The sequence below is a fragment of the Zootoca vivipara genome, chromosome 17 (assembly GCF_963506605.1).
Source record: "Zootoca vivipara chromosome 17, rZooViv1.1, whole genome shotgun sequence".
In the NCBI taxonomy this organism is placed as follows: domain Eukaryota; kingdom Metazoa; phylum Chordata; class Lepidosauria; order Squamata; family Lacertidae; genus Zootoca; species Zootoca vivipara.
The window spans coordinates 26,240,845-26,259,456 of NC_083292.1; the positions used below are offsets into that span (position 1 = coordinate 26,240,845).

Consider the following 18,612-nt stretch of genomic DNA (forward strand, 5'->3'; position numbering starts at 1 on the left):
CTCCAGTGAAGGTTGGTAAAGAAATTTATGAAACAAATTTATACACTTCCAGCGTGCCACCTCTTACTTGCCTTTTCTATAAACAAAAAAAAATCCTCAATTTGTTGGATACGGTCCCAAGAGACTACTACTACTACTACTACTATTATTATTATTATTATTATTATTATTATTATTATTATTATTATTATTTGTCCCTCAAGACCTAAAATTTTAAGTCAAAATCCTGGCATTTGCAAACGTAAAAGTTAAATTCACCAGATACTGATTTTTAGGCAACATGGAAGGAGGGCGCAGGGTGGAAGTGGTGGAAATGGCAAGGAGAACTAAGCCAATCTGTATTCTGTCCTCACTGCAGGTCCTTGGGCTGTGCTCTCCTTCTTCAGTGCTTTAAGAGTCACTAAAACTGCCCTGAAGAGAAAAGAAATGTGTGGGCTGTGAACTGTTCCCTGGAGGGAAGCTGGCCAGATAAACCACAGAGAAATCCTTGAGAAGGCACCATCTTGGCCACTGACTGACCTGTGTGTTCCTGACATGGCCACAACATTAGAAGTACATTAAGTAGACAAATCTCTTCTATTTAATAGAGTATTTGGGACTGGAAATACAAAGATCAAAGACAAGGGATTCTGGACCTCCCAAAGAGAGGTCTTACCTGGCAGCAAGTTGTAGCTGGTCAGCTGACCCAACAGAAAGGACACCTTGCCCCCGTTCGATTTGGAGCACAGTTGGGTAGCTCAAGCTCTGTCTGAGCAAGGGAACCATGCCCTATATCTGCCAGATCTGCCCCAGTCTTGGAAGAGAAGGGCTTCCCTGGGAACTGGTGGGGGCCCAGCCCGATTGGGAACCCCACATCCAACTAGGATCCGTGTATCTGTTTGGGGCAGGACGCCGTCTCCGTCTCGGGAAAGCTTGACACTGGCCCAATGAACACCACCACCAGCCAGATGAAGCTCAGCAAGATGGTGGGTTCTGGGCTGCCCGTTGCGTCCAACCAAAGTCAATGGAAACCCAACGGCCTAGAGGAGCTCTTGTCCAATGGGGCGACCACGAACGGCAGTGTTCCGGGAGAGGAGTTCTTCCAGCTGCCCACTTTCTCTACTGCAGCCAAAGTCCGTGTTGCCATAACGGTGGTCCTCTTCTTCTCTTCCACCTGCTTCAACACTGCTGTGCTCTGGACTGTCACCCAGAAGTACCAGCGTAGGCCTCACCTCCGTATTCTCCTCATGAACTTGGCGGCTGCCGATCTCCTGGTGACCTTTGTGGTGATGCCTTTGGACGCAGCATGGAACGTCACTGTCCAGTGGTATGCTGGCGACCTGGCTTGCCGGTTTCTCATGTTCCTTAAACTTGTGGCCATGTACGCCTCAGCCTTCGTTACTGTGGTGATCAGCCTGGACCGAAGGGCAGCCATCTTGCACCCGCTCAGCGTCAGTGAGGCCAAGAGGAAGAATAAGGTCATGTTGTCTATAGCCTGGGCCTTGAGTTTAGTTCTGGCATTACCTCAGGTAGGTGCAATTTATTTTATTGGTGTGTGTGTGTGTGTGTGTGTGTGTATCCCATCCTTTTCTTCAAGGTGGCAAATTCAGTTCTCCCCGCTTCTCGGTTAATCTCCACAACAACCCTGTGAGGTAGGTTAGGAAGACCTTGGCGGTCAGGGATCTCCTTGGCCACTGTGACAACAAGATGGCGGACTAGGTGGGCCCTTGGCCTGATCCAGCAGGTTTCATCTTATGCTCACTGCTGCAATCCTGGTTGTTGTCCAATGCTATTTGAAATTACTTTCTACGGATTTTAAAATCAACAGGAAATATACAGCTTTTCTCCAAGAGGGGATTGACATTGAATTATATATTAATTATTTGCGCCTAAAAACAACCCACAGGTAATGGGACAATAAAGAATTATCATAAAGCCAAACTCGGGGAGCCTTCAGACGTGTGACACTGGACGTCGCTAGTCTCCTACCCTTTCCGCAATGCCTGCTTCTGTTCTCCCACAAAAACAGCATGAAAGATCCGCATGCTGGTATCCTGCCCCAGATTCCGTCACTTTGCTCCCACAATTTTCCGGGTGAAGGGGAGCTGTAAATGCATTCCCCTGCCCCCCGCAACCAAATCCAACGGAAATGGACGCTAAGCATGTGCTATACAGTGGTGCCTCGCTAGGCGAATTTAATTCGTTCCACGGGTCTTTTCTTATAACGAAAAATTCGTCTAGCGAATCCCATAGGAATGCATTGAATTTTTTTTTGCCCATAGGAACGCATTGAATTTCAATGCATTCCTATGGGAAACCACGATTCGCTAGACGAATTTTTCATAAAACGAATTCGTCTAGCGAGGCAACCTCCGCTCGAAAAATCCTTTCATTAAGCGGAAATTTCATTAAGCAGGGCATTCGTTAAGCGAGGCACCACTGTATACTGTATCCCGCTAATTTTCCAGCTGTGGCTTTTACAGTTGTGTGAAAGCCAAATATAATGTGGAAATTAACAGCTGGGGAGATAGAATTAACTGCTATGTGAACGCAGCCACTACATTGAGATGCCTGCTGGATTTTTTTAGATTGGGCACGCTGATGGATATTTCTCTCTCTCTCTCTCTCTCTCCCCCCCCCCCCCACGGTCCTGTTTCCAGGCGTTTGTCTTCCACACTGTCAGCCGGTCTCAGCCCACCTACTTCATCCAATGTGCCACCGTAGGGAGCTTCCAGGCTCACTGGCAGGAGACCCTTTACAATATGTTCACTTTCTGCTGGCTCTTCCTCCTGCCGCTGCTAATCATGGTCCTTTGCTACTCCCGCATCTTTGTGGAGATCTCGAGAAAGATGAAGAAAGCTTGCGGTGAGGTTAACCTGCAGTGCGCCAACTATCCCCCTGGTGCCTCCTCCCCAGAAAGGGTGGGCGAAGGAGCGTTACTTTTGGCTTTGGTTTTTTTTTTTTTTTTAAAAAAGACTAATACTGTAAGTCTAATAAATAGGATGGTGCTGTCCCATCAGCCCCATTCAGCTTTGTCCTTGGTCAGGGTTGATGGGAGCTGATCTGTGGCTCCGGAGGATGGCAACTCAAGAACGGGCCTTCTCTGCAGTGGCTCCCCGTCTGTGGAATGCTCTCCCCAGAGAGGTTTGCCTGGCATCTTCATTATACAGCTTTAGGCACCAGGCATGGCCAAACCTGGCCCTCCAGCTGTTTTGGGACTACAATTCCCACCATCCCTGACCATTGGTCCTGTTAGCTAGGGATGATGGGAGATGTAGTCCCAAAACAGCTGGAGGACCAGGTTTGGCCATGCCTGCACCAGACAAAAGTGTTCCCTTTTAACCAGGCCTTTGGTTGATTTGATTGGCATCCTATGCCTTTTTAATATGTGGGGTTTTTTTTTTGTAGGGGTGTTATTATTGGGTTGTTTTTATTTTCATTATATACTTTGTAGTTTTTATATTTTGATTTTGTTCTGAGACCTCTGGGTATAGGGCGGTACACAAATACAATAATAAATAATAACTGTTAATAAGAACATAAGAGCAGCGTGCTGGATCAGGCCAATTGCCCATCTAGTCCAGGATCCTGTTCCCACAGTGGCCAACCAGAAACCTGGGGGAACTAGAAAGCAGCACATGAACACCACAGAAGCCTCCCCTCCTGCAATTGGTGGAGGTAGAGCACAGTCGTCAGTGCTAGTAGCCATTGATAAGCCAGTGTGGTGTAGTGGTTAAGAGTGTCAGACTCATAATCTGGTGAATCGGGTTCGCGTCTCCGCTCCTCCACATGCAGCTGATAAGATAATCTTTATTGTCATTGCCCCCCTGCGGGAACAACAAAATTACTCAGCTGCTCCATCCACACAGATAAGGCACTCCACATAAATTTAAAATAACTACAAAACATTAATTAAACAATACAAAATGGCAAGTAAAAATAAGATGACTCCTGGGTGACCTTGGGCTAGTCACACTTCTCTGAAGTCTCTCAGCCCCACTCACCTCACAGAGTGTTTGTTGTGGGGGAGGATGGGAAAGGAGAATGTTAGCCGCTTTGAGACTCCTTTGGGTAGTAATAAAGCAGGATATCAAATACAAACTCCTCCTCCTCCTCTTCTTCTTCTCTCCTCCGTTTTTATTTATATGCCGCCTTTCCATATTTAAAACCATGCTCAAGGCGGCTTACGACACGGAAAGATTTACATAGTTAAAAAAATAGAACAGAAGCAGTCATAAGCAAGAAATAAAACCATATCAAAACACACACAAGAAAATCAAACAACATCCCCCCCCCCCACATAAGTTGTAAAAATAAAGGTGCAAATCTTAATATCAATTAAGCACCTCCAATTGGGACACACCCCCCCAAAAAAACCCGCAACAACTCTGGGCCCAGAGATGGAAAGAAGATAAAGTCCCAACTAGAGAAGAATGGCAGATCACGTTGATGGATTATGCCAAAATGGCCAAAATGACTGGAAGAATCAGAAACCAGGAAGAGCAAAATTTTAACAAGGAATGGAGGAAATTCATAACTTACCTTAAAAACCATTGTAAAGAGTTAAAATAGTTAGTAGGATTGGAATATTACTTGTAGTTTAATGGTGAATTTTGGACACAATGGAGAGGAGAAAGATTTTGGATTATCATAAAAGATGCAGGAGGAAATGACTAACAATAGGACCCACAAAGGGGAGGAGGGAAGTCCAAGAGATTCCTTGGAATCCTGTTTTTATGTTGTATGTTGGATATGTGAGTGTAAAATTTTAATTTGAAAAACCAATTTATTTATTTTTAAAAAGGAAACCCTCAACAATACCCTGCCCCAAGAGCCCAGAGGCATCCTCAACATTTGTAGCTGGAGTCAGGCAGGCAGGGACCTGCTCTCCCAGCAAGGTGGAAAGAGACCAGCAAGGCAGGGGGCAGGACTCACAGCCAAGATGTTCCCCAACTCCCCCCTCCCCCAGACCCTTTACTTTTTGCCTCTCACCAACGTCTTACTCCTCCTCCTCCTCCAGCTTCACCAAAGTCCAGGGAGATCCACCTCCGCCGCTCCTACAACAACATTCCTCGGGTGCGCATGCGCACCCTCAAGATGTCTGCCGTCATCGTCCTGACTTTCGTCGTCTGCTGGACTCCTTACTACCTGCTCGGCCTGTGGTACTGGTTCTCCCCAGAGATGCTGACCAGGGAGCAGGTGCCCCCTGCCCTCAGCCACATTCTTTTCCTCTTTGGCCTCTTCAACGCGTGCCTTGACCCCCTGATCTACGGCTTCTTCGCTATGCACTTCCGGATGGAGAGCGGGCGGGCCTGCTGCTGCCCTCGGAGGGAAAAGGAGATGGAGGGAGCTTCCGTGCTCACCGGCTCCTTCCGAGCTTCCACCATCAGCGGGGGAGCTGCCAGGCAGCTGAGGGAGCCCCAGAAGCACAAGCCGGAATCGGCACTAGCGAGGGTCAGAAATCTGGGGTTGAAGAGGAAGAAGGTGGCGGAGAGCTTCATTTGAACATGTAGATAAAACATGGTCCATTACCTCATTTGCTGGGATTTGCTTTCACTGCTGGGAGTTGGGTGGAAGGCCGGCACTACTGTTTGGCAAAGTGATGCAGTTGCCTCAGGTGCCAGTTATTCAGAGGCAGAGGTGTTGGGGGACGAAACCCAGCCTGCTGCTGGGAGCTGTAGAGGGTGCTGTCTTGTCACAAGCACCGGGGTAAGAGTCAACTGTCAGCTCACTCAACTTCCGCTCAGGGAAGGTAGCCAACATCTTGTCTTTTGCTACAGGTGGCAAATTGTCTTGGTGGCTAATTCGAGCTCTGGAGGAGCTTCCATGGCAATAGTCCGCACTCCGAATCTCTGACCAACAAATACAGAATATTTTCTCAATGAGGGATCCTCTCTCTTGTCTCTTATTTCTCTTCTAGTGTTGCAGCCATGGAAAAAGGCAGTTGCCCAGGAATAGTAATATGGTATGATCACATCTTATGCGCATTTAACATGCCTCCTGATTTATATTGTGCTCTAGGCGGCTTAGTTTGCTCAGAATAGAGTACAGTACTCACTTTCAGAGTTAACACTAAATGGTAAATGAGCCACTTCTGGTAAATGAGCCACCCTAGCCACTAGAGGGCCGTGAAAATTTGTGTCTTGGGCTTTTGCCCATGTACTACAGTGGTACCTCGGTTTATGAACACAATTGGTTCCGGAAGTCTGCTCATAAGCTGAAGCGTTCATAAACTGAAGCGAACTTTCCCATTGAAAGTAATGGAAAGTGGATTAATCTGTTCCAGACAGTCCGCAGAGTACTTAAACTGAAGCTAACTTTTCCACTGAAAGTAATGGAAAGTGGATTAATCCGTTCCAGATGGGTCTGCGGAGTACTCAACCTGAAGCGTACTTAACCCGAAGCATGGGTGTAATTGGTTCCGGAAGTCTGTTCATAAACTGAAGCGTTCATAAACTGAAGCAAACTTTCCCATTGAAAGTAATGGAAAGTGAATTAATCCGTTCCAGATGGGTCCGCGGCGTTTGTAAACCGAAAATTCGTAAACCGAGGTGTTCATAAACCGAGGTTCCACTGTATCTGAAACCAAAGGGGCACATTGGTTGGCAGTTGTGATCCCCCCCCAGCTCTCCTGCCCTGCTATAGTAGCCATCAATAGCCCTGTCCTTCTGAATTTTATCCAAACCTCTTCCAAAGCCATCTAGGCTGGTAGCCATCACTGGCACCAGTGGGAATCCCATAGCTTAAAACTGAGCTGCATAGCTAACCTCCAGAAATGTAGGGACGGTAGGGACGGCCTCCCCCAGGTCACTAAGCTGAGGGGCCGCAGAGCGGAAGGCGAGAGGACATGAAAATTAAGAAATATGTAGGGGGAGGCACCAAATTTTGTCATCGCTCAGGGTGGCAAATTACCAAAGTCCACCCCTGCCTCCAGCTTCTCCTGAGAATAAAATGCCTGAGACCATTGCCTCTCAACTTTACTCTCCTCATCACTGCTGTGCTGCCTCAGAACCTCCATGGGTTCTTGAATCCCCTGCAGCACCAGAGTCTTTCCTGCCCTCCCTCCCTGCAGCCCCATCTGCTCCAAGGATTGCCTCCCTTCCTCCTTCAGGATCCTGGCTCCAGCTACCTGCAACTCACCCAAAGTCCTCTGCTGGCTCTTTCCCTGCTGACACAGGCAGCTGCAGGAACAGGTCAACAGGCAATGGCACAGGCTGCCTTGGGAAGTGGGACGCTCTCTTCATTGGCCATTGTTGAACACCTCTTACCATCTAGAAGTTGCTTCTACGTGTCGTGAAATTTGCTTCCCTGCAGTTTAGATCTGGGCTGATCTTTCTTCATTCTAGCTGTGTTTTAGGAAATGCTGTCACTTCAATCAAGCACGGAACAGGAGACATGTCTAGATCAGCGTTTCTCAACCGCTGTTCCGCGGCACACTAGTGTGCCGCGAGACGCTGGCTAGTGTGCCGCGACGTGCGGCGACGAGAACGGCGAGTTGCCTTGTCACGTGCCTGCTGGCCGCCAATAAACAACACTGACCCGCCGGAAAGGAAGCCGGCCGGGTCACGATGCGGGGCAAGCGCAGCTCTCAACAGCCACCACCACGGGAGGGTGGTTTTAGACAAACTTAAAGAAGCTGGCTGGATGAGCTCAACCTGAAACTTGCTGAGCAAAGGATTGTGCTGGCAGAGAAATCAGCGGCTTGTGAAGCCTTATTACAGGAGATTGCAACCAACACAGCAATTGGCAAGTGTTTCTTACAGTCATAATTATATAGTCAATATAGGGCGGCACAGAGTTAATTTTTTTAACTTTTTTAATGGTGGTGTGCCTCGTGATTTTTTTCATGGAACAAGTGTGCCTTGGCCCAAAAAAGGTTGAGAAACACTGGTCTAGATCCCTTCCTGCTAATGAGCATGGTTTCAATCTAATAAAGCCACAGCCCCACCCAGTGGCCAAAGGCTACCTGTGACACCTCACTGAAGCAGCTGTTCATCAACAGCTTATCCATAAAACCGTAAGAAAGGGAGCCCAGGATTCATCTAGTCCAATCCCCTGCAATGCAGGAATCACAGATACTCACTCTTGGAGGATAAGGCCGTGTACCACCTCCAGTATCAGAGGGGACACTCCCCTTGAATACCATCTGCTGACTGTTAAGACTGTTAAGTCTAGCAGTAACAGGAGAGCAATACATTTGTTAGGGACTGAAATCACAAGAGAATGAGCTTTCGAATTCGACACAAAAGAAAAGGCAGGGGCAGAGAGTGATGGGAGAGGAAAGGATGCAGGCATCCGTGTGATGAAAACGCTCCCCAGCTAAGAATTGTGCCGTTGTTCTAAAAAATGAAACAGAAAGGGTATTGCTGAAGTCTTTGATAAAAAAAGCCATGATTGGTGGTCAGAGATCTTACACTGCACCAATGGCTGTAAGAGGCAAGAGAAGGACTATTCTCCCTTGGAAAATCTATGCCCCAGGAGCGATGACTGTAGAATCAAGGGTTATCCCTTTATACCTAGTCCTTCTCTTCACTATCTTCTTCTCCCCACTTGGCATCCAGTCTGAAGGTAAATCTGAGGACTGTGGAAAATCACTCACTTCTTCAGTTTTTGGTTGACAATAATGAAAAGGCATTGCTTTATGGCTGCTTTCAGAGTTTTCTCCCAGTGGACCAGCAGGCTCAAGAGACTGCCAGAAGAAAAAGAAAATGCTCCATAAATTAGACTGATGCATCTTTTCCCTGACAGATTTTCTGCCTTGAATGAGATGGCAAGAGGACCACTGTGGTGTTGTGCTTAGGGCATCAGACTAGGCCCTGGGAGACCAGGGTTCAAATCCCCACTCGATTATGAAGTTCACTAGGTGGCGTTGGGCCCAGACACTCAGCCTAAACTACCTTACTAGGTTGTTGAGAGGATACAATGGGGAACAGAAGAACTAAACATGCCACCTTGTGCTCCTTAGAGAAAAGGTTAGATAAAAATGTAGTAAAATAAATTGAAATGAATGCACAAATGAGATGAGGGCACCTGTGGACATTGTGCACACCCTTGTTTTGAACAAATATTGTCATGCTTCTGGCAGCCAGGATGAAGTGTGGTGGGCAGGCAGAATGCTATGGGGGTCTTGCCCCCCTGGTTCCAGCCCTTTCTCTCTGGGTCTGTAACCAAAAGCTTTTAAAAAAATGCACCAGGAAAGTGGGGGAAAAGAAATGAAAACCGGCCAGATCTGCACAAATTTGCGTGACACAAACATGTGGAGCCCTAGTGGTTTTATTTTTCCCTGGGGCCTTTGATGTGCCACAAAGGACCTACATAGACAAGTGAAGCAGGCTAGTAACTTTTTCAGACTGATAAAAAAGGCTAGTTTGGGAATTTTTATGGATGCTCTTGACAATCCAACCACAAAAGAGGCAAACAGCCCAGCAAAGGGGAGGTGATAAGACTATACTACAGTCACTCTGAAGCCGCCCCACCACCTTGGAACACAACCCCAAAGGAAAAAAGTTTAAACACAAGGATTGCTTTATATAAAAAAGTCCATAATCTTTTTATTCTGAACACTGCATTCAGACAGTCCCTTCTCAAAGACTAAAAAGTACAATGACTTGAACCAAAATCACAGGAGGACGTATGTCCAAGGACACCAATAACAGGAAATCTCATGTAAACTGACATCAGTTCGAGAGCAATTAAAAAAGAAACCAACTGTGTAAATACAAAATTAACTGGGGGGGGGGATATACGCATATGGTCTTAGTGCAGATGGGAATTTCCTTCTGGTTCGCCAGGATTTAACATCACAAGCATCGCAAAAAGGAGAACCTCCCTCCCCACCTTTAGCGCCTCCTTCTGTCAGGACTCCTGCTCCTTCTACGGCCACCCCTGAGAGGAAAGAGAAGAGACAAAGAGGTCCATTAAATTATGCTGAGCTTCTCCCCATAAGCAAAAGCTGAGAAAGTTAACAAGACTGGATGAGGCTAATGAAGTACCTGCTGGAGAACTGCGCTCCATTTATCATGCCACAAAACTACAAAAGGAGGACAACTCTAGACACAACTTAAGAGTGTGGAAGTGGTAGCTGAAGAAGAGAGCTTGCTGCTGGCAAAAGACCAGAATTTGGCAAGCCCCAATGCCAAAAACGTTTGCAACTTAATCTTGTTTATGCAATTACACAGACCCGTTTCCCCCCCCCCCCGATCAGTGTCAGTGCCTTGGCCCTGGGTTCAGTTCTTGCTTGTGGTGCATAATCAGTCCACTGTGCAACCTTGACTCAGTTCCCATTCCGAAATTGGGAACAGTGACAGGAGTCTCAAAGATCGTGAAGACAAAAAAACAAAACACATACAAAACTATGGACAATTAGAAAAGGGTATATAAGTGTGTCTTCCGTTATGCTCAAATTGTTTTGCAAAAACAGGTTAACGGGGCCCAGACAGCCAGATCTTTTGATTAAATTCATTTTAGCTTTCCTACTTTAACATATACAGAAGACAGAAAAAGAGCTGTAGTATTATTAGTTTGCTGTAAGCGCCACCTTTTAGCTCACTGTGAGAAAAAAATGTGCAATTCCCTCCCACTTCTTAGTGGGAAACTCTCACCTTCGCTTCCCTTTTGGAGGTCCCCTGACAAAACACCAATCCACGCTGATCGGCTGCCCCATAAGGTCTTGTCCATTCAGTCCCTCCATGGCTGCCTGGGCTTCTTTGTATGTTTCATATTCTACCAGGGTGTAGCCCTGTAAAATACGAGGACGTTCAGGGGAGGAAACATAATTCAGTCAAACATTTATTGGAAGGGTTTCTAGACTGTTCTTCAGCCAAATCTAAAGGACATAACACAGAAGGAAAAGAGAGCAGGAAGGAGAAGGAAAAAGGCAAACTCAGGCACACATTCTAGTTATTTTAACAACTGGATGGAATGGGAGATAGTTCAAGAGCCCCAGGTGCCAAAAGTTGCTGGTCTCTCAGCTGAGCTGACGGAGAGTCCTTGCTTTCCTTCTCTTCCACTGCTGCAGTCTGAACAAACTTCCCCTGGTCAGACTAACTGATTGATCCCAGGACACCTTATTTGTAGCAGCATTCAACACTGGCAAGAAATAAGGCTGACAAAATGCAACAACTTATTGACAAAAGCAACCTCCTCTTCTTATGCTTTCCTTTCAGTGCCTTTTGTGCATGTCCCATGGCTCTTTTGAGAAACCTGCAGATAGCACGCGCACACACACACACACCAGCTTCTAGAACCTATCTGTGCTGCCGCCTGCTGCCACAGGGAGCAGATCTGAGGCTTTTGGTAGCTATAGCAATGCACTACTAAGGTGTGTTCCTTGACTATCTCCAGAAAGAACACAAAAGCAGCCACCTCTGTACCTTCAGGTAACCTGTCCGCCGGTCAAGATTCAGGTGGAGGTTCTTGATTTCACCGAACTCTGCAAACTTGTCATGGATGTCCTCTTCGGTGGCCTCCTCGTGGACACCCGTGACGAAGAGAATCCAGCCTTCCACCGCTGTAACAACGAAGAGCAGGACAAAAAGAGCAGGAAGAGTCATGAGCTGTGCTTGGAGGAACATACCTCAACGTAGGCTGCCCCATGCAAAGGAAAGAGGGGTTACTATTGGCCAACTAGGGTGGGCGGGACATGGGAGAGAGAACATGCTCTCTGGACACGTACTCACATCTCTGGGGACCCGGCTCATCCCCATCTTGCTCCACGCTGTCGTAATCCTCACGGATTCGGGCTCTGGAACCCTCCTCTGATTGTATGCACCAACACACAAAGAAACAAAAAGCAAAGCACCCAGAATATGATTTAGAAAGCACTAATGGTGTTGTGGAACCCTCCCAACACACACATACATACACACACACCTTATTTTAGGTTAGAAAGGTAAAGGGACCCCTGACTGTTAGGTCCAGTCGCGGACTCTGGGGTTGCGGCACTCATCTCACTTTATTGGCTGAGGGAGTCATGCGGCCAGCATGACTAAGCCGCTTCTGGCGAACCAGAGCAGCGCACGGAAACGCCGTTTACCTTCCCGCCGGAGTGGTACCTATTTATCTACTTGCACTTTGACGTGCTTTCAAACAGCTAGGTTGGCAGGAGTAGGGACCGAGCAATGGGAGCTACCCCCATCGCATGGATTCGAACCGGCGACCTTCTGATCAGCAAGCCCTAGGCTCTGTGGTTTAGACCACAGCGCCACCCGCGTCCCTATTTTTATTCTAGGTTAATGGCATGTAATTACACATTAGCAGCAGGGACTGCTTTCCCCAGGCTTCACCCTCAGGGATACCACAACCCAGATCTCACATCCTCAGTCCCAATAACTAGAAAGTACTGTATAACACTCTGCATAGACATCCCCTCTGAAGCACCTGCAATGATGTTCCCTAATAAAACTCCTTCAGGGAATGGGCTCTGAGTGCCTCCAATATGACAACCCTGTGCTTTCCAATGCTTCCCCCAGAGGCCAAACACTCCACGGAGTAACTCCCCCAGAAAGCAGCCACCTCCCCTCACAGCCACAGCTTGAGGGCCTGCTCATAAGGCTGTCCACCTTTCTGGCTGTTGCAGCTGTTCAGGAGCAATGAATGTGATTCCTGCACTCTGGCAAGTGGGAAACTAAGCATGAGTGTTGAGCACACCCTTTCTGCTTTGAGGGCAATTATACAGGGCTGTGGAGAAAAGTCAGTGTGAGGTTGGAAACGCCACCATGCCCTTTCCTCTAAGGGTGGTGGCAAGAACAAAATCTGGCTACCCAGCAAGACCAGCTATGACTGGCAGCCCACTGATCCCCCTGTGGCGACAAACGGCAGATCAAAGCAACTGGCAATACAGTGGTACCTCTGGTTACGAACTTAATTCGTTGCTGAGGTCCGTTTGTAAACTGAAACAATTCTTAACATGAGGCGCGCTTTCGCTAATGGCAACTCCCGCTGCTGCCGTGGCACCGGCGGGCGACTCCTGCTTGCATCCCGGGGCAAAGTTCGCAACCGGGAGCATCTACTTCTGGGTTAGCGGAGCTTGTAACCTGAAGCATTTGTAAGGAGGACAGTACAGGTACGTAACACGAGGTTCCACTGTACTGCCATTGATATTTTTCAGACAAAGGAAAGGAAGATAATCAAATAATGTAACCTCTGAGATAAACACACACATCTAAGCAACATACACAAGGCAGTCACCTTACCTGACCCAAACCCTCTGCCTTTCCTCTTCTTCGCTTTTTCCTTCAGTTTGTGGATGCTTTCTGCAGAGAGATCAAACAGGCTGGGTCAAAGTGATTATCTAAATGGGTGGCATGTCTCTACTTGCATGCACTCTCAAGCCCTATCCAAGGCATTATGTACACATGTTGCCTGGGAGTGGAGGAAACCTTGAGATGCAGCTTATCCCAGCCTTCGCCCACCTGGCTGGGAGTTGTAGTTGAAGGGCACCAAGTTGAAAGGCTGCCTTAAACCACCGAGATAGGAAACAACTAATGAAATGGGGTTGGGGAAGAAAACAACACCAGAATCAACCCACGGGAGGAAGTAGAGGAATGTGGTAGTATTGGGAAAGCATTGCAGAACTGTTTTAATATTTAGCACAGACCTGTTACCTACTGTATTGTAGCTAGCATGTTCTTAAGTTTTTAATCATGTGTTTTCTATATTGTAATTGGTCTATTACTTGTCAGCCACCCTGCAAGGAAAGCTTTCCTAAAAGGTTCATGTGTGAAGGCACCACATTGGCTACTGCTGCAAACAAACGAAGATGCGTGGAGCGCCATCTTGAGGATGTCTTTATGCAGCTACGGTACTAGGGATACTTCAACGCCTTAGGTAAGACTTTTCTTCCTCATCCTCAGCTTTTCCCCTTTACAAAACAAGGATACAGGCCTGTGAGGAAGGTCTCCTAACAATACAGTGCAGCCTTAGGGAGGCGGGGGGGGGGGAGGAGAACAGTTCACGACAGACCCTTTTGCAAAGTAGGGGTAATAATAGTATACTACAGTGCGGGGCTGTTTTAAGCGCTTTCTTTCTTCTCTCTCGGGCCTCAGCCATGTATTTTATTAATTCACTCGCCCTTCACCCCAAGGTCCCAGAGCGGGTTACAGCAACAAAAACACAGTATTAAAAACAGTTCTTGCAATTACAGAAACAAGGAAAGTCCTAAAAATAGGTACCTCAAGCCTTCAACATCTTAAGGTGCTGTTTATTTTGATTAAGCGGTATATAAATCGTTCCATCTTAATCATCTAAACGACAGCGCCACCGCCACCCTCTACTCAATACTGTATAGGGAATGGTCACATCGGCCTACCTTACAGGGCTGCTGTGATTAGTGAATTAAATTAACCGTCCATCAATCCTAACAACAATACTGGGGAGGAGCAAGGTCAGAATTTATCAGCCCCCCCCCTCCCCGCCGCCTCTCCCTACCGTCGCCATCCTCGTCCATGGCGAAGTCCTCGCCGCCCGCCTCATGAAGGTCCAGTACGTCCGCCATCTTGGCCACTCGAGCGTCTTCCTCGGCCGACGGAGCTAATCTCGCCGCCCGCCTGACGACGGAAAAAGCGCAGTGCACGCCGGGAGAGCTCGGCGCCGGCGCAGATGGGTTGGCTGAAGGCCCGCTTCCGGCAAGAAGCGGGGGGAAGAGGGTGCGTGGAGCGCCATCTTGAGGATGTCTTTATGCAGCTACGGTACTAGGGATACTTCAACGCCTGCGCAGATGAGCCGGCTGGGGGGAAGTCTTCTGGCGTGGGAGGAGGGGGCGTGGAGCGCCATCTTGAGGAGGTCTTTGCGGCGCTATACAAGCGCGACGGTGAAAGGAGAGTTGCAAGGCCTCTTGGGAAGAAGGGCCAAAAGAGAAATAGGGCGGACAGAGGGATCCAGCTTGTAAAATGAGGATGAGAGGGGTGTGGCTAAGACTGAACGGGATCTTCTAACACGGAGACTCTGAAGGACCCTACCCGTGGCTATCTTTCCAGATAGTGTGGAGCAGTGGTTAGATTGCCTGACTAGATCCTGGGAGTCCAAATCCACTCACTTGGTGACGAAGTTCACTGGGTGCTCCTGGGCCAGTTTTTATTGTTGTTGTTTAGTCGTGTCCTACTCTTCGTGACCCCATGGACCAGAGCACGCCAGGCACTCCTGTCTTCCACTGCCTCCTGCAGCTTGGTCAAACTCATGTTGGTAGCTTCTAAGACCCCGGTCCAACTGTTGTGACATGGGGTTTGTGATTTCAGCTCTCTTGACAAAACATGCTGGAGACAGTTCTCTAGTAACAGCTCTTTATTACAGTGAACAAGACTGAAGACTGAGGAGAGGAAAGCTACATTTATAGGGACAGGGAACTAGCTAGGAAGGGATACATTTTGGAGGGAACAATATCGAGCAATCACAGTGCTGCCTTTTGGAGGAAACCAATAAGACAGAGGATCCAAATACAGCAGCTTAAATGAACCAATAGTAGCTGTACCCTCTGGAACCAAAAGGCAGTTACTTTATCCTAATGCAAATACAGACAATAATAATACAGATATAAAATCCTTTGACTCAATACACAACACCCCTCCCCCCCTAGTGAGCACAGCAGACGTAATCCCTCAGGTACTGTGGGGTCCTACAACTTCTACCTGATCTCCTGACAACAGGTGTTGCAGGTTCTGGATTGGGTGTTACCTGTGGTGGAGGGGGTGCTATAGGGGTTTCATCAGGAACAGATGGAGTCCCAGACATCTCAGGGTCCCCGACCTGTACCTCGTCATCATGAGGACTAGCAGACCCTGGTTCATTTGCTGAAGCCCCTGGTGACTGTACCTCTGGACCATTTTCACTCTGGTCTTGCAGCTGTGCGTCATTAGCCAGGGATGAATTATCTGACTCCTCCCTGCTGAGCGCCCGGCGCCTCAGCTGATCTATATGTCTCTTCCAAACTTGCCCATTTTCCAAGGTCACATAATAGGACACAGGTCCACTAGCCCGGGTGATCACACCGGCCACCCACCGCGGACCTCGTGAATAGTTCCTCACCCAGACCAGATCTTCAGGGGCGAGATACCTTGTTGTGTCAGTCTCAGCCTGGGGGGTTGCTCTTGAATTACGGTTTGGCATTTTATCTGGGTGGACATAATCCAGCACCGTTACCAGTCTTCTACCTAAGAGCAGCTCGGCTGGCGACTTGCCCGTCGCAGTACACGGCGTCGCATGCTGCAAAAATAACATTCGCGCAATGCGAGCCGACCAGTTACCCTCCATTAAGCGCGCAATGGATTCTTTGGCTGTTCTTACCATGCGCTCAGCCTGCCCATTGGAGGATGGGTGAAAGGGCGCGGATGTGACCCCTCTTATAAAGTTATCAGCCAAGAATGCCCTGAATTCTTGGGATACAAAAGCTGCCCCATTATCTGATACAATGGTCTCAGGTAACCCGTGGGTAGCAAACAGCTGCCTCAACACCTTGATTACGGCAGCTGATGCCATGCTAGGGACCATCGCCACTTCTAACCATTTGGAATATGCATCAACGATAACCAAAAAGACCTTCCCTTGGAATGGCCCAGCAAAATCTATGTGCAGCCGGCTCCAGGGAGTCCTGGACTGCTCCCACCAGTGGACTGGTGCTCTGGCCACTTCTGGCCGCACCTCTTGGCATGCCTTGCATGTTCGTACCCATTGTTCTATGTTCTGGTCCATTCCAGGCCACCACACATAACATCGGGCTAGCGACTTCATCCTGACCATTCCCGGGTGTCCCATGTGAAGCGTCTCAAGAACCCTGTTTCTCAGTGGTGCTGGGATTATCACCCTATCTCCCCATAGGAGACAACCCTTATGCATGGACAATTCGTGCTGCCTTGTCGCATAAGGCCTGAATTTTTCTTCATGCGGACCACCTGGCCACCCCCTCCCCACCCAAGTGAGCACACGGGAGAGAACAGCATCTTTCCTAGTTTTCTCAGCTATATCCGTAGCTGTTACAGGAGCCCCCGGAAGTGTTTCTAGCATCATAATGTGCTCCGCCGGAGCAGGATCCTCATTTCTCCCGCCAGGAAGGGGCAATCGACTCAGCGCATCAGCATGGCACAACTGTTTCCCCGGCACATGGGTCAAGGTGTACTGGAACCCATTCAGGAATATTGACCAACGCAACATTCTGGGGGAGAGAATTTGTGGCGTTTGTTTGTTTGGGTTGAACAACCCTAACAGTGGTTTGTGGTCCGTTTCAATGGAGAAATGGCGACCGTACAAATAATCATAGAACCTTTTGATTCCGGACACAATAGCCAGTGCCTCTTTATCAATTTGAGCATAGTTGCGCTCTGTGGGCGACAACGTACGGGAATAGAAAGAGATGGGCTTTTCCGACCCATCCGGTTCCCTATGACTCAGCACAGCCCCCAGACCATATTGAGAGGCATCACATGCCAGGACCAGCGGCTTTGACTCATCATAATGAGCAAGGACGCTCCTGCTACTCAGCATTCCTCGCAAGGAGTCAAAAGCCTTCTGCTGCTCCCGCCCCCATCGCCACACATTCTTTTTCTGCAATAGTCTATGTAATGGTTCAGCTACCGAAGCTTTCTGGGGTAAGAACGAATGATAAAAGTTAATAAGTCCCAGGAATGACTGCAACTCCATCTTGTTCTGTGGTCGTGGTGCCTCGATGATGGCCTTAATCTTAGCATCTGTGGGGTGGATGCCTGATGCATCAATTTTAAACCCCAAGAAATCCACAGTTGGCACCCCAAAACTGCATTTTTCTTTTTTCAGTTGCAACCCCACCTCCTTGAACTTGAGCAACACTGCACGGACACGCGCAACCAGTTCCTGTGGGTCTTTTCCAGCAATCAAAACATCATCAAAAAATGGCAAGACCCCCGGCAGACCTCTTAACAGGCGTTCCATGAGCCCTTGAAAAATCCCTGGGGCCACACAAACTCCGAACTGTAATCTGTTAACTCTGAACGCCCCTTTATGTGTGACAATAGTCTGTGCTTCCGCTGATTGTGGGGTTACTGGCAGCTGTTGGTAAGCTTGTGCCAGGTCAATTTTGGCGAACACCTTGCCCCCAGCCAGTTTAGCCAACAGATGTGATACGACTGGAATGGGGTATGAGTTTCCCCTGAGTGCCTTATTGATAGTACATTTGTAATCTGCACATATCCTGACTTCCCCATTTGCTTTAAGGGGTGTGACGATTGGAGTCTCCCACTTAGCAGAGTCCACGGGTGAGAGAACTCCCTGCTTGACCAATTTATCCAGCTCTGCCTCGATCTTGGGTTGCAGTGCAAATGGCACTCGCCTTGGTTTGAGTCGGATTGGAGCCACCCCGGGGTCCAACTCGAAGTCAACTGGGGGCCCTTTATAACAACCCAGTTTTCCATTAAAGAGACCAGCAAATTCCTTGCATAATACCTCACTCATCTCAGGGCAGGTTTGGATTGAATTAAGCCCTGAGATACTCAGTCCCAGGGCAGGGAACCAGTCAGTGCCCAGGAGACTGGGGCGACTGCCCTTCGCAATCACCAGTTTGAGTACAGCCTGTTTGTCCCGGAACTGTACTCTCACGGCACACATTCCCATAACATGGATGCGGCCTGCTGAGTACGACTGCAAGGTTGCCGGAAAGGGCTCCAGAGGGGG

The 18,612-nt window shown here is 48.3% G+C and overlaps 2 protein-coding genes across 2 annotated transcripts; one reads left to right on the forward strand and one right to left on the reverse strand.

Annotated features, from left to right (window-relative positions):
• The first annotated feature begins 762 nt into the window (after positions 1–762).
• On the forward strand, positions 763–5,484 carry LOC118076215 (gonadotropin-releasing hormone II receptor-like). Its single transcript, XM_035098843.1, has 3 exons — positions 763–1,508; positions 2,640–2,844; positions 5,000–5,484. Exons 1-3 carry the CDS (start codon positions 927–929, stop codon positions 5,482–5,484), a joined length of 1,272 nt encoding a protein of 423 aa, XP_034954734.1. The 5' UTR covers positions 763–926.
• A 4,020-nt stretch (positions 5,485–9,504) lies between these two features.
• Positions 9,505–14,560, reverse strand: RBM8A (RNA binding motif protein 8A). The gene is made up of 6 exons (XM_035097932.1): positions 14,407–14,560; positions 13,173–13,232; positions 11,658–11,735; positions 11,352–11,488; positions 10,581–10,717; positions 9,505–9,864 (listed from the first exon to the last, which is right to left on the reverse strand). Exons 1-6 carry the CDS (start codon positions 14,471–14,473, stop codon positions 9,819–9,821), a joined length of 525 nt encoding a protein of 174 aa, XP_034953823.1. The 5' UTR covers positions 14,474–14,560; the 3' UTR covers positions 9,505–9,818.
• Positions 14,561–18,612: the final 4,052 nt, after the last annotated feature.

What these genes read in the sequence shown, in the direction of transcription:
- LOC118076215 (XM_035098843.1), top strand. Translation starts at nt 927, where the DNA reads ATGAACACCACCACCAGCCAGATGAAGCTCAGCAAGATGGTGGGTTCT. An exon ending in TAGTTCTGGCATTACCTCAG is followed by an intron (nt 1,509 to 2,639) that starts GTAGGTGCAATT and finishes TCCTGTTTCCAG; the next exon opens with GCGTTTGTCTTCCACACTGT. An exon ending in AAAGATGAAGAAAGCTTGCG is followed by an intron (nt 2,845 to 4,999) that starts GTGAGGTTAACC and finishes CTCCTCCTCCAG; the next exon opens with CTTCACCAAAGTCCAGGGAG.
- RBM8A (XM_035097932.1), bottom strand. Translation starts at nt 14,473, where the DNA reads ATGGCGGACGTACTGGACCTTCATGAGGCGGGCGGCGAGGACTTCGCC. An exon ending in AGGCAGAGGGTTTGGGTCAG is followed by an intron (nt 11,736 to 13,172) that starts GTAAGGTGACTG and finishes GCATACAATCAG; the next exon opens with AGGAGGGTTCCAGAGCCCGA. An exon ending in TGAGCCGGGTCCCCAGAGAT is followed by an intron (nt 11,489 to 11,657) that starts GTGAGTACGTGT and finishes TCGTTGTTACAG; the next exon opens with CGGTGGAAGGCTGGATTCTC.